At 29.7% G+C, this 15,598-nt stretch overlaps 1 protein-coding gene across 1 annotated transcript in view; it reads right to left on the reverse strand.

The window, feature by feature from the left end:
• Positions 1-15,574, reverse strand: part of LOC143072337 (sodium/potassium/calcium exchanger 5-like) — a 42,604-nt gene extending 27,030 nt beyond the window's left edge. The window contains exons 1-2 of the mRNA XM_076247232.1: positions 15,082-15,574; positions 5,051-5,248 (exon numbers count right to left, since the gene is read on the reverse strand). Coding sequence (XP_076103347.1) covers positions 5,051-5,248; positions 15,082-15,196 — 313 coding nt within the window. The 5' untranslated portion in view covers positions 15,197-15,574. The remainder of the gene's footprint in view (positions 1-5,050; positions 5,249-15,081) is intronic.
• Between the last annotated feature and the right edge of the window lie 24 nt (positions 15,575-15,598).

A 15,598-nucleotide genomic window follows, 5' to 3' on the forward strand; every position in this document is an offset into this window, starting at 1 on the left:
TCGTGAAATTCAAGAAAATTAGTTAGTTTACAATAAATGACTCACAATATGACATATTAGATCTAACTAAAAGACTATAGCATCTTTGTGTCCTGCTGTGGTAACGACAAGGAGCTAAAAACCAAAAAGGACAAAAAAGTATAGCTAAAGCCGGGCAAGGAATCAGAACTTTGCATGAGGGAGATACATAATTCAAGTCAGATATAAATGGTTTCAAGATGTTATAGTCAAAACTTGCAAAGCAGCATTTTACCTTTATGTTCTATTTTAAGCCATGTTGGTTGGCAGACAAGACCATAGGACACATTTTAAAACTTGTAGTAGCTTTGCAATTCATTAATACATATGTTTGACCTAGACCTATGACCTCTGAGTCACTTTGAAAATTGATAATGATGTCATTGTTAGTATTATTTATTGTATATTTATATATAAGTTTGATGAAAAGTGCCATTGTTTTTTCTGATGTGATGACAATATAAAATAATAAAAATACATCTTAAAGTTCACTCATCATATAGTTTATCCTCTTCCATTAATTATCCTTGTAAGCTGGATTTAATGCAATAAAAAAAAATCCTTACAGAATAACATACAATCATAAGAGAGTTTAAGATTTATTCAATTGTTCCAATTAAACATTGTATTGTGAGGATACTGACATTTCAATTAACAGAATTCAAGGCTTTCATACCAACATATTTCTTATATATTTTCTTAGCTGTATAAGCAGTATATAGCTTTTTTACAATTTGAGTACAATTGATACATAATTTGCCATCTTCAATAACTGCTGTTCTTTAAAGATTATGACACTATGCAATTGTCATTCTTGCATGTTTGTATCCTTACAATAGCTTATTTCAATGTTATATTAGCACAAATTTACATGTACAGCAGATGTACATGTAGATGCCATTCATTAAAGCATGGATTGTTCAATACAACTATAAGCATTATAGAAATCCATTTTTCTGTATAGTTATAGCAATCCATTTTACTGTATAGTTATAGCTCTGATGTACAGAAATCCATTTTATTGTATAGTTATAGCTCTGATGTACAGAAATCCATTTTACTGTATAGTTATAGCTCTGATGTACAGAAATCCATTTTACTGTATAGTTATAGCTTTTACTGTTTAGTTTTAGCTTTTACTGTTTAGTTTTAGCCTTTACTGTATAGTTATAGCTTTTACTGTATAGTTATACCTTTTACTGTATAGTTATACCTTTCACTGTATAGTTTATAGCTTTTACTGTTTAGTTTTAGCTTTTACTGTATAGTTAATAGCTTTTACTGTATAGTTATACCTTTTACTGTATAGTTATAGCTTTTACATATAGTTATACCTTTTACTGTATAGTTATAGCTTTTACATATAGTTATACCTTTTACTGTATAGTTTATAGTTCTGATGTACAGAAATTGCTACTGGATACTTGTTTTGTTATTCTATTGAAACTAAGGTTCAATCTATTTGGCAAATGTCAAATAAAATAACAAAGTTAATATAGGATTAAATGCCTTTTTAAAGGAATTTATTGGTGTATAAACTTGACCAATTCACTCACAAACAAATAAGGACTTTTATGATATGTTTGTGAGTAACTTGGTCCACAAATGGTTCAGTTTATACACCAATAAATTCCTTTAAAAAGGCGCTTAATCTTTTAGGGACTTTTATAATATGTTTGTGAGTGACTTGGTCCAGTTTATACATCAATAAATTCCTTTAAAAAGGCGTTTTATTCTCATAATTCTTTAAAATTGGAGATAAGGAATATATATTTTCAACACTCGTTACCTCTATCACACTTAAATTGTTTATTTATGTCATTGAATAGGCCTGGCGCATGAATATATTTGTTGGTTAATAAAAATAATAAAAAAAAATATGTACTCAATGAAATTTGCTATTTGATAAACTGTTATAACTGAAAAAACTCCTATTATTCAAACAAATGTTGGTTTGTGTATTATTTTTAACAATTAACGTGCAATGATAATAAATAATTTGTTAACGTCGGTGTTATTATTGCCGCCATCTTTTTAAATTGGTTACGAAAAGAAGTTTGGTCATCGTCGTCTATCTAAAAAATAACCAACACTAAGATCAACTACCAGAGGTTCTCTCGACCAATCATATCAACGTATTCCCTAATATGCAAATCATATAAGAATTATATTGAAATAGATACCAGAAAAACATACTATTATGAATAATAATGTAACTTTAGGATAAACTAACAAAAAGCGTGACATGATGACCCTAGCACAAGTCTCGCCTATGTTGTAAAAGGAGTGCTTCATTGGTCATTTTCTTACATTAAAGGTGGAAAGTATCTGATTGGATACATAACCTCATCAGGTCAATCCACTGCTTGTTTTAATCATTTGCCTGATAGCATACATGGAAATAAACTGGTCCACCGTTCTATCTATAGCTTCACACCGAAAAAATGGGTTGGAGCTATTGTCACATTGGCATTAATTGGACGAGTCTTACAAATTCAACGATTCGCTAATAAAATTGGCCAATTAAAGTGATAGGAAATTGACCTCAAATGTTAATACTGTGATGCCGCAAAATAAACAAGTATTTGTTAATTAACCTCATGGTAGTAGCGCAGATAAATGACCAACGAGCGTGTTAACATGTTCTTTACAAACTGAGCCGGTATCTTTTGTTCCCTTAAAAACTCAGTAGGGTAATAAATGTGCTAATTTTTCTTTTCTTTGATATCAGTATAATAAATAATTAAACATAGCCCATGATGTACTAGTCTCGTCGAATTATTAAATCCCACGGGATTTAGGCCATACCTGTTGTCAGTGTAGCGATAAGTGAACACAACAGGGGTCCAGTTTAACATGGAAAAAGAAATAAAAGTTGTTTCTTTTGATAAATCATGTTTTAAAGCAGACGGGATAAAAAACACAATTTCCTAAAAGGTAAAAAAGGGAAACAATAAATTTGATTCATAGGAAAAAGTGAAATAAATTTAGATGTCTATTTCCATCAAGATCAATAAAAAAGATGCAATGCCAGAATTCTAGTAGTTGTGTTGTGAAATGTTTAATTCATTATAATATTAAGAACTGGCTGCAGAGTCAATGTGTTTGCTACTGCAACACAAAACTATACTTCTGTTGTATTTATTAACTCAGTAAAATAATCAGCAACAGACATATGTTCCCTTGTTTAAAAGGCAATATAATAAGTTACTAAATTCATAAAACTAAGTTTATGCATGATATTAAGCTTGATGATTTTATTTTTAAGGGTAAGTTATTCAAATTGATCTATATCCCAAAATTGTTGTTTATTTTATGGTGGAATTGACAAATGAAATCAATTGTTTGCACTAAATATCCGATGAAGGGAAATGATATTTCATGTGTTTCTCACAGTACAAATATAAAAGTCAATGAAACTGCCCTAAAACACAGCACATTTTCTTAATATCACTTAACCACAAGTGCAAAATAAAGATAAGTATAAAAACGCAATATCTTTTTCCACAATCATCCTTAGAAACTTTGGTTTTTTCTAACAGAAAAAAAATCCATTCATATTATGATAAATCTGTTGAACCATTTGGATTGGGTAATGAATGATGATGTTAATATTTTACTTGTCATACAGCAGATGTGAATAACAAATGCCATTTGTACCATTTTCTATCAAAAAAACTAAAAATTTCAAGGATAAAATGCAGATTTATGACATTTAAACAATTTTATATCTATAACTAATAAGTTTAATATAAACTGTTTTTTTTTATACAGAAATAAATAAGTCTTGATTGTATTTAATTTTTACAGTAAATATGCAAATGTTGAAATAAAAACAGCAAGATTTAAACATGTAAACTATACAAAATATTAAAAGTCAAAGAAACCATGATTAAGGTGCAGGGTCATTAATCTACCTTGAGATAAAATATGACAATGCATAAACAGCTTCATACCAAATATCATTGACCTATAGTAAGTGGTGATCTAATAAACAGCTTCATACCAAATATCATTGACCTATAGTAAGTGGTGATCTAATAAACAGCTTCATACCTAATATCATTGACCTATAGTAAGTGGTGATCTAATAAACAGCTTCATACCTAATATCATTGACCTATAGTAAGTGGTGATCTAATAAACAGCTTCATACCTAATATCATTGACCTATAGTAAGTGGTGATCTAATAAACAGCTTCATACCTAATATCATTGACCTATAGTAAGTGGTGATCTAATAAACAGCTTCATACCTAATATCATTGACCTATAGTAAGTGGTGATCTAATAAACAGCTTCATACCTAATATCATTGACCTATAGTAAGTGGTGATCTAATAAACAGCTTCATACCTAATATCATTGACCTATAGTAAGTGGTGATCTAATAAACAGCTTCATACCTAATATCATTGACCTATAGTAAGTGGTGATCTAATAAACAGCTTCATACCTAATATCATTGACCTATAGTAAGTGGTGATCTAATAAACAGCTTCATACCAAATATCATTGACCTATAGTAAGTGGTGATCTAATAAACAACATAGAAACCATGCAAAAGTTCCTGAGTCAATGAACCATGACTGAAGACATATGACCAAATATCCTTCAGGTATAAGATATATATATGCCAATGCTATTACAACTGCATACCAAACTCTTTTGACTTGCTATTAGTGATTCCCTTAATCTGACATTATCACAAATCTTAACAAATTTTGGACAGCTATTTCACCTCTAAAATCAGCCTAATGACTATGTAGAGGAAAGACAAAAACATCGATAAAAAAAGGACTATATCAAGCATAGAATAGAACTTGGTAACTTTGCAATACAAATGCATAAATATTTTCAATGAATCACAGAATCTTGCTTGTTGAGATGATTCTTCAGCACACTTACTTTTGTGAGATGCATGTCTACATTCAACCTGGCAAAATAAATAGGGCTTAATTTTATTGGGTTCCTTAAAAAACTTTCAGTGTATGTATAAAAGATGAATGAATGAAAAACGCAATAAACCTACCATCACACATGATTTCTAAAGAAGGTACAAAGTAGTCATCACAGATGATTGCAAAACCCAAAAACATATAGACTGCTATAAGGATGTTAATAACTACTGCTCCATGCACACGCTGTTCTTGTGTAAACATTCCATGTGGAAACTGAGTTATGGCCCTTGGTGTACAGTTCGGGAGTGATGTCAGGTGCCTCAATTGTTCTGTAAAATACAAGCACTAAATTAAACTATTGATTTCACATGCATATAATAAGAAGATGTGGTATGAGTGCCAATGAGACAACTCTCCATCTAAATAACAATTTATAAAAGTAAACCATTATAGGTCAAAGTATGGCCTTCAACACAGAGCCTTGGCTCACACCAAACAGCAAGCTATAAAAGGCCCCAAAAATTTCTAGTGTAAAACCATTTAAAGGGGTATGTATATATACCTAAAATAACATTTCCCGTATTTAGAAAGGATCTTGTACTACATTTATAAATATCACTAAAAGTTTATCTTCTCATTTCAATTAAAGTCATGTCATTTGTTCAAATAAGAAAATTATGTCATTTGTTCAAATAAGAAAATTAAACAGGGTTTTATTTTTTGTTTGTTGATCAACATATGCTCTATGGAGTTAAATCAAACACCAGTTAATCAATAACTGACACTTGATAAATAAAGACAAAGGATTGATGATTAATATCCAGTGGCAAATATTACATGCATACCAGGACAAGAACACTACAATTTGATACGAAATTGGTCCCCATTTATAAACACCTAATTTTCCAGATTTTTTTTAAACAGTTTAAAATATCTATATACAATTACTGACTAAAAGAGAGAGGAAGAAGTATTTGCAAGTATCTGATAAATTGAGTATCTGAACTTAAACCCTATAAAATGTTTATATCTGTGTGCAAAGTATACGGTCCCCATCTTTATGATTTGGAATATGCAATTTAATTGTTAAGATTGTCTATTTTCTCTATCAAATTCATTAACAAAATGTCTATATTTAGATTGATTCAAAACTTGTCTATAGTAGATGTTCCTTTATTGCAAAAACATTGAGGCAAAAGCTGACACTGCAAGATCAAGATGGCCCTTGAACACCAGTTGGAGAAATATTCTGCATTAGATAATGTCAGATCAAGCCACACCTGTGCAGTGAAGTACACAGATGTTTGAAAAAAACAAATGTATTATAATTGTTTAGAAATCTAACTAATAATGTCATAATTTCCCACCAATCGAATTGTATAATACAGAAATTGATGAAGAAAACAATTGGGTGCACCATCAACTTATTGCCGGAGTTGCTTCCTTATCTACGTTTACGTAACATCTTATATTATATGATATTTCACTATTAGACTATAGTCTAAACAATGAATACTATGACAGCATTATGATGTCAAATACTTAAATACAGCTCTTAAATACAAATGTACATATTACAAAATCAATACATTTAAAGTATACATTTATCTGGTAAATATCAAACCAATAGAAATGACATTTAAACTTAAAATGTCATCCTAAAGAAACATGAGTGGGTTTCCTGACAATGTCTAGCACCAATTAACCTGAATTCTGGGATGCAACAGAACTGTGCCCAACAAAATAGAGCATATTATCTCAATAATCATTCAAGACATGCACGAACATAAAGGTCTACATTATTGCCAATTATTTGCAATAGAATTAAAAAAATAACACATTAAAAAAAGTGTATTAAACAAAGATGTTTAAGGTTGAGTTTTAAACCATGTGTTTAGAAGTAATTGTTTGAAAAAAATTTTTCTTCAGTTGTTTATTTGTTGCTATGATGACCGAAGTAAAAATACACAAGATAATAATTTAAAAATTGATTTCTTTGAAGCTAACTACAAATATCTGGACAAAAAATAAAACTTGTGAAACAAAATGTATAATAGCAAACTCAGTGCTCACCTAGGTCAATGTGCATCTTTAACATTAAAGACTAGAATATAATTCATAACAAAAATCTCTTTTTTCTTGTTCTTGTATGACTGATAAAAATTTTCTGTTTACAGTTTCTCTCTTCTTCTTTAGTTTTTGCCTACCGGTAAACAAACTTTCTCTTACCATTGTTTTCACTATTATACAAGTCTACATATAAAACTATTTTTAAAGGGCAGCAACTCCTATAAGAAATCAGCAAAGTTTTGAAGGAAAGAGTCGTTAGACAGAGCTCATCATTCTTTACAAATATGACCCATGTCCAATTTCCTCTATTTATACCGTTTTTTAAATAATAGTCCACACTTGAATTTTACCCCTATGTTCTTTTTTTAACAGTTGATATAAACTTTATGCAAATGCTGTATTTGTCAAAATCATTATTTTGGAATCTTAGACCCCATTCACACTAGGACATTTTTATCGATTTAAACTAGACCGGTTCACTTTAGATCGATTTAAGGGCCAATGTGAACGCTTTGAATCGATCTTCAATCAGTCTAAACTAAAACACCAAAAGAGGTAGTTTAGTTTGAATCGATCTAAAGTAAACCGATCTTACTTTAAATGTGAACGCAGAGATCGGTTTAAACTAGTACGATTGAATCGAAAATAATGTATGCGCATGTACAGCGCCAAAACTATCTCAGAGGTTCGTTGTTTAACCCATATTTCTCTGTTTACAGACATTGAAAACAAACTGAAAACATTTTGTCTTTGCCATCGCATAGATTTGGGAAATCTGTGTCTTTTTTTCTTATGATGACTTTTTTTTTCTTTTCAGGAACCGCAATATTTTCAGTTTGTCGTGTTGTAACTTCGTTACTACAGATATTTTTTTTCAAAATTAAAGAAAACGGCAATAACACCTGTACCAAAATGTTAACTTCTGATTCAGAAGAAACAATAACTTTATCCATTTTTTTTCAAGTGTGTGTGTCAGAGTATCAATAGATGAATTTAATAAATCAGTTCTATTTATACACAATGTTTACAGTTTTACGGGTAAAAAGGTTAGATCGATTGCGTTTTTAATTGTAGTGTGAACGCAGTGGATTGGTTTAGACCGATAGAGATCGTTATGATTAATGTGAACGCCAACTGGTTTTATTTAGATCGATTCAAATTAGATCGTTTAAAAACAAATGCTAGTGTGAACGGGGTCTATATTTTAAACTATTGGGAAAAAGAAAAAGAAGATCATTAATTATATCCATAGAATTATTTATTGTACATGTAATAGCAACTACACGTAACTTCAGATAGAAATTCTCTTTTATGGAAGACATTTTTTTATTGTTACACAACAAAGATAAATGATTTCTAATATTGATGACCCACACAATGATATGGGGTATATATGTCAATGAGAAAAACAACAAAACTTATGGTCAACAAAAGATAGGGGTCTTTTATCAATATTCATATTATAAATCATATAAGTCCACAAAAATTATCTCTAAGCTTTATTTGGAAAAACTGTCAGAATGTTTGCTCCAATGCTTTTCAACTTTGTTCTTTAATTTCTTTTTATTTTTTGGAGCATCATTGTCAGATGAGTCTTTTGTAGACAAAACGGAATTTCTGAGGTAATAAAACTATAATCCTCCAATCTTTGAGTTTTTTAAAGCTGTATCACTGTATGGATGGGCCCTTTTATGCAACTGCAAGATATATATACATTTGTACGTTTTTGTCCACCTATGCAAATCACATTTATTTCTCATATAACTTAGACATGTTTGAATGATAAACACTAAAGTACACCTTTCTTCTTTAATATTGATTTTATAATAATAGATGTTATTTTTCAAGATTATTATATTACAATTCAATCCAGAAAATTAAAAAAAAAATAAAATGAAATCTTAAACAGATTACATCAGATGTTTTAACTAAAGATTATGATCGATTAATTCTTTGTACAAACATACAACAACATATCAATCACTTTCTTTTTATAATCAGTAATGACATTTTATGACAGCATTTATCAAATTTCTAATTTTAAAGACCAGATTTTTTTTTTTTTTTTATCATTAAAAACCCTACTAAAAACATTATCTGGTTTAACGGAATCTCAAATACGGTTAGACAAAAATATTGTTTTAATCATCCTGAAAAGGCATAATTTTGTCATTTAATTCACTGCTTGAAGCCCTTATAAAAGATAAAATGTTATCAAAGAGCTAGATGAAAATCAGTTGCAGAAAATAAACCTACTTGTGGTGATGAGTTTTATTACAAAGACAATGATTCTGCTAAGTATAGTTTAAAATAATTATCTTCTTTTTGTTCAGTAGCAGTGATGCAATCAATAATTAACACATGATAGAGCCATATAAATTTACTAAAGGGAGATTACCATAGACATGGTAACGTTCATAAATCTATCAAAAACTAAGTATCGAATGTTAAACACTAATGATCTCCTGATTTTGCTGATGCCTTCTTTGATATACATTCATGCATTTCAACAAATGTGAGATCACAGATTGAACATTTGCATCACATTTTGCTTAGCACCTACAGATACTTAATCCAATGTTGTCCTTATATTAAGACCCTAATATCAGAAATTTTGCACAGTAATCTTTACACCAAAATTTAGGACTAACAGGTTGCCTCTAGCTGAGATTAAAGGGGGATTATAAGTTATGTGTTAAACTAGTTACACATATCATCAGTTCATGCGCCATAATGTCTCAAGTCAGGCAACCTAGACAGAGGATATACTAATTATTTAGCTCTTTAGATAGATCAGAGAAGTGAAACATTTATGCCTAGTTTCTATTTACATTTAATATTAAATTGTGTAAGCTTGGTTTAAGTGAACCTACTGCACATTTGTATCTCAGCAAAACAACACATTTAGGAAATGTATTGATGAAATGTTTCAAGTAAAATTAGTGAGGTTGAAAGTATCAAGTCAAAATTACTACTTCTGGACAGTAAAGTTATAGTCTGGTATTCATCAAGTCAAAAATAATAATCTATTATTACACAGTAATATTTCACTTGTGAAGAGGACGAAGACAGTTAAGAATGATCATTTAATCACATGTAGCCCCATGCTAAATTAAAATCATATGACCGCTTGATAGATCACTTAGTGACAAAACAATATTGAATATAAGATAGAGAGATGTGGTCATTTTCAACAACAAACTTCATCAGTTTCAAGCAGGATGTCATTACGATCTACTAAATTTATATAATCATGTTTGATAGATTATTTAAATTACTGGTACATGCATTTGATGATAATTATTTGTTGATGATGCACACGTAGAATCTATCACAAGTTAAACAAAATTCAGATTTCCATTTTTGTACAAAATTTAAAATCAGTTTTTAAAATTAAAAAAAAACAAAAAAACACATTTATAATATTTTTTACTTCTAAGACATCGAAAAGGGCCTCCAGATCAACTGCCTTCAAAAACCATAAATATTTTCTAAAAAACTTTGACATCGAATTTCATAAACATCATATTATTCTATATCATAAATGACAGGACTGTCACAGGAGAGAAGCAATCTTTATATAATACAATGCACATGTCTTAGAGCCTAATCATTCACAGAGCATCTATCATGTCTATATATAATACTGATTTAATTGGTTTAAAATTTCTGTGACTAGTCACTAAATCAAGTCTGGTGGTTTTATAAGTACATTGTATTTAGGAGTACTTTATCATATGCTAGTTAAAATACAATTTTCAGCTTTACGACCCTATCGATCAGATCAAAATGTTCAAAAATCAATTAAAACACATAGATAACTTTAAAAGAAAATATCCATGTAAACTTCTGGTAAAGTGAGCAGAAATGGTTCTATTGATGTTTAATGCCTTCAAGTAAATAAATACAATATACAATTAAGACAAATACAGTCTTGAATATACATGTCATATAAGAAATGAGCTAACAGTCTGCAGCTGTGACATCTAAGAAGTCATTCAGCCTGTAATGCATGTCCTTTAGATTTGATCTCACAACATTATGTAATAATTCATTATTTCAAAACCAACAGAAATACTAATTCTATGTTAATAAATTCAATAAATATATATAATAAAATAAACTACTGCATTTGATCAACTATGTGCCCAGGTACAAAAAAACAACCCTGGATACATGTACCTTGTCATACATGGTCACTATTTTGTGTCTGTCGCTGCTTAAAGTTTCCAGGTGCATGGACAAGTAGCTTGAAATTTTGTTCTGCTAACTTTTTGAGCAAAAAGATTTAAACATCTGGATGTCACTTAAAGCTCCCATAGACAAAGCTACCAAATATTGCATTATCATAAATCTTTGCAAAATTTCTATCTAACTAAAATGTTACTTCTCATCAAATCCATCCAAATTATACAACTGTAAGATGAGTTGATTGTAAATTGTTAAATGTCACGTGGCAAATATTTCACACATTTTCAGAACTGAAAGAGCTTACTTCAAGCAATTAAAAAAAAAGGAAACCCTGCATTTCAGTTGATGATATGTTTGGTCCTAGTTAAAATAAGTTTGTCAGAAGTCAGCAGGAGAGTTGTATTTTTGTTCCCTGCTTTGATCACTTCAAAAATTTCATATCTAAAATTGCTATTCCCTCTGTGTTCTCTTATAATATAAGCATGATAAAGTTTAAAAATAATATATTTTAACAGAGGAAAGAAATGTTTAAAAACAATGTGTTGTTTATAATACAATGTACAAAACCTTATAAAAAGTAAAAGAAAAATGTTTCTGGAGACCTGAATGCTTTGAAACTAGAAATGATGGACAGAAGGAAGGAAAGACAGATGGTAAAGGTAACACTGAATGCCCCTGCTGCATATGGTGGGAGCATACAAACTTAAGATAGATATTATTCTGGCAGAATCTGGGTAAAGCAAACCTGCATCATAGTAAATAACCTGATGCTAAAATTATCCTTTCTACAAAATTTTCTTCTTCATATTTAAAATCATTGTACATTTGTAACATTCATGACATTGTAATATATTCAAACTTATGATTTTTGTTTTTGTAATATAAAATAAAATACCTCAATTATTACCAAAATGGAAAATTTACATTATCTTATTGTTAAATTTATATGACAATTATACATTGACAATTTAAACACCAATCACAAACATGATGAGACTAAAATGTCCCGACTTATAATATAAATAACTCCTTTATTTCATTGAAGTTTACATGTACGATGTACAAGCATATCAGATTTAAAGGACAGATCAAAAGTCATATTACTCAATAATAATATTACAACATTTATTTTCCTTCATACATAAAATGGGACTCCAAAATGCACTTCTTAATATGCAAAAAACTAACAGAAAAGACATAAAACGAAGTATGTAAAGTAAAAGCAATGTACATCTGTCAATAATAGACTACAAAAAATACAAACATAAAACAGAAAACAAGAATGTATTAAAATAATATAGACACAGGTAACCCTAAATTACTAATTTCACAAAATATCTTACTAGATGAATATTAATGTAGTTATAATAATTTGTGAAGTATGCAAATAACAGGTTAAATATGGCAGTGGAATAACCTGCACACGCAAGCTGTCTTGGAGAATTTAATTTTAATTCAATTTAAATATAAAATCATTAGCTGATAGACCTTTAAGGAACAAATTGAGTTAATTGACTTGACTTTAATAAACCTCATTAATCATGACAACATGTACAGCCATTGAGAATATAAAAATAAGAAGATGTGGTTTGATTGCCAATTAGACAAATTAACATCAAAGACCAAGGACATATATATCATGTATATCTTGTATATAAAAGTTAGAAATTATAGGTCATCCCGCAGCCTTTAGCAATATGCAAAACCCATACCCCAAAGCAAACTATACAAGGTTCCTGCATAACAAATAAGTAACAAATTAATCAAATAGAAAACTAATTGCCTGTTTTAATTACAAAACAATGACGGAAAAAACAAATATGATTTTATACAATTACCAATGACAAGTACAGAATTACAACCTCTAGACTAAGGATAGCCGCATACAAAATGTGGCAGGGTTAAACATGTCAGTCTTCACAATAAAATTTTGAATCCACAAGCCTGAAGACTGTATGAATTTACAAAAAATTAAGTTTGATCCTGTTGGCTTTAATATAGAGAAGAATTTTCCAAGCCCAAAAGCAATTTTACAAGCTGAGGCAGTGTTGATGCTAGACCTCCATCTAATTTGGGTGTTATAGCTAAAAGCTAAAATGTCACAAAAAACATAGAAAAATTAGGCATCCAAGAAAAAAATATCAATCAGTACATGTACATTATACAATGGCTTAAGAGTAAATTAAAGATGTCATAAACAGTCTGACAGAGAAAAACAAGATGTTATTCAATGCCAAATATAGGTATATATAGACAAATACAGAACTGTAAATTTACGTTCATAGCTGAATAGCAATAACTTTTTGTTATGCTTTTAATCTTATTAAATGATAACATACACTGTAAATCAAAGTCAAACACAATTTATGGGTACTTTGCAGAAACGAGCAGTGATTGCTTCCTATATGCTTTTTTTAAATTTGAAGACATGTTACTGATCTGGACAAGGTCCCTTTCCTATCGAATTCCAATGACCTTAAATTTACCGCTTACTTAATTCAGTCATTAGATCAGTCAGTGGGATCCCACCCCCAACCCCCTATGAAAAGTTCTGAATCAGCCACTGTTAATGTTGATAATATTAAGTAAAAAGGAGCTGGAAATTATTTCAATTTCAACTGCATGTATAATTAAAACACTAGTCTTAAAGCTATTAAAACAACTTGTTCATTTAGGGAAAAGGTGAAGCATTGAAGTAAACAAATTTCAAAGGCATGCACATACATTTGTACAGTAAGTCAGTTGCCAGTATAATTGCTTACATCCACTTCATTTGAACTTTGTTGAATAGATGTCTCATTGGCAATCATACAATATCTCCTTTTATTGTATAGCAATATAATATTTCCCACAGAAAGTAACCAAAAGTTAGCGTGCAATAAATTCTAATATTGCACTAGTGCAATAAATTTTCAAAATTCATGACGTCATCAACGACAAAATCTTAGTTTAAACCAATTTTTACTTTTAAATATTATATTGCTATACAATAAAAGGGTTATTGCATGAATATTGGGGAATATTGTCCCTCGTAGAACATATATTGCACTCGCAAGCTCGTGCAATATAAAATTCTACTCGGGACAATATTCCCCAATATTCATGCAATAACCCTATAATATTTTTACAGCTTAACTTGTACATGTTCATGATGTTGTTGGTTTGAATTTTTCATATACATGACCCATACATATGTTTCAAGTAACCAAAATGCAAATTGATAACTTTTAGTATTAAAACATACTTTAATGCATGTTTAATATTCTATTGTATGTCTTTCTTATATTGCAAAGGAGAATTAATTGTTCCAATTGAGATTTTACCTACTCATAGACGATTTTAAATTTTATCAGATCCCTAACATTCCTAAAAAAATATTGGAAACAAATTTTGTCAACTGAAATTTTTCAAAAAAAAAAAAAATCTGGAAAGTATATTAATATTATAAATGAATATCGAAGCAACATATACCTGGGTCTGAAACATGTCTATTAGTCCCATCATGTTTCAAAATATGGATTACTACATGTACTTTCAATCTAAATAATTCAAGTTCATCTATTTATTTGTTATGCATATAACAGTATAATTTAATGTGTTGCAGATATGTATTGAATTGAGATCTTATACCCCATCAAAGGAATATCCTAAAATTGTAAGGTTTTTAATTCATACTAAAGTATTAGTCTCTTTAGTTTCTGCACTTCAATTTGACATGACTGAATGTAAGTGTCATGCAGAGATTTGAAGGGGTGAAGACCTAGAACTGTGTAATATTCCAAAACTTGATGTTTCTTACTCATTATTTCCAAAATATCTGCTTTTAGATTTCAAACAGAATATGATTTTGTACAAAATATATACCTTAACTGTTATTCCATAGCAATACATATGTACTTACTGCTTGTGTTCCAGTCTATCTCATCTTTAATGACTTTATTATTCTTCCAGAGTGTCAGAGAGATCATGGCTAAACCAAACAGAGAAAATTTGACAAATGCTGATGTTTTACCCATCTCGAATGGTTTCTTTCGTTTAAGTTACTCTAAAACATCACATCGTATCTAATTGAAAGGATATTATGTCAGGTTTCCAGGTATCAAGTTTGACACATGTGTTGTAAATCCATATTTGGGCGATTCCAAATTTTGATATCACAGGGTTAAACAGCATATGATTTTGTAAATCAAATAGGGGAAATTTACAAAATAAATTTATTGGGTTATTTTTTTTTCATCTTTAAATCATCTTAACCTAACAGTATACTGGAGTTATATTGCCTTGTAGGGTGCGCAGGCATTATTGACGAAAGTGAAAGTATCGATATGGAATGATCTTATCCTTTCGTGTGCATACATTTTCTATAGTTGGATTATTTCCCTTAGCTATTACCAATGTTATTTGTTTTGGAAAGTTGA

Source organism: Mytilus galloprovincialis, chromosome 4, assembly GCF_965363235.1.
Source record: "Mytilus galloprovincialis chromosome 4, xbMytGall1.hap1.1, whole genome shotgun sequence".
Lineage (NCBI taxonomy): Eukaryota > Metazoa > Mollusca > Bivalvia > Mytilida > Mytilidae > Mytilus > Mytilus galloprovincialis.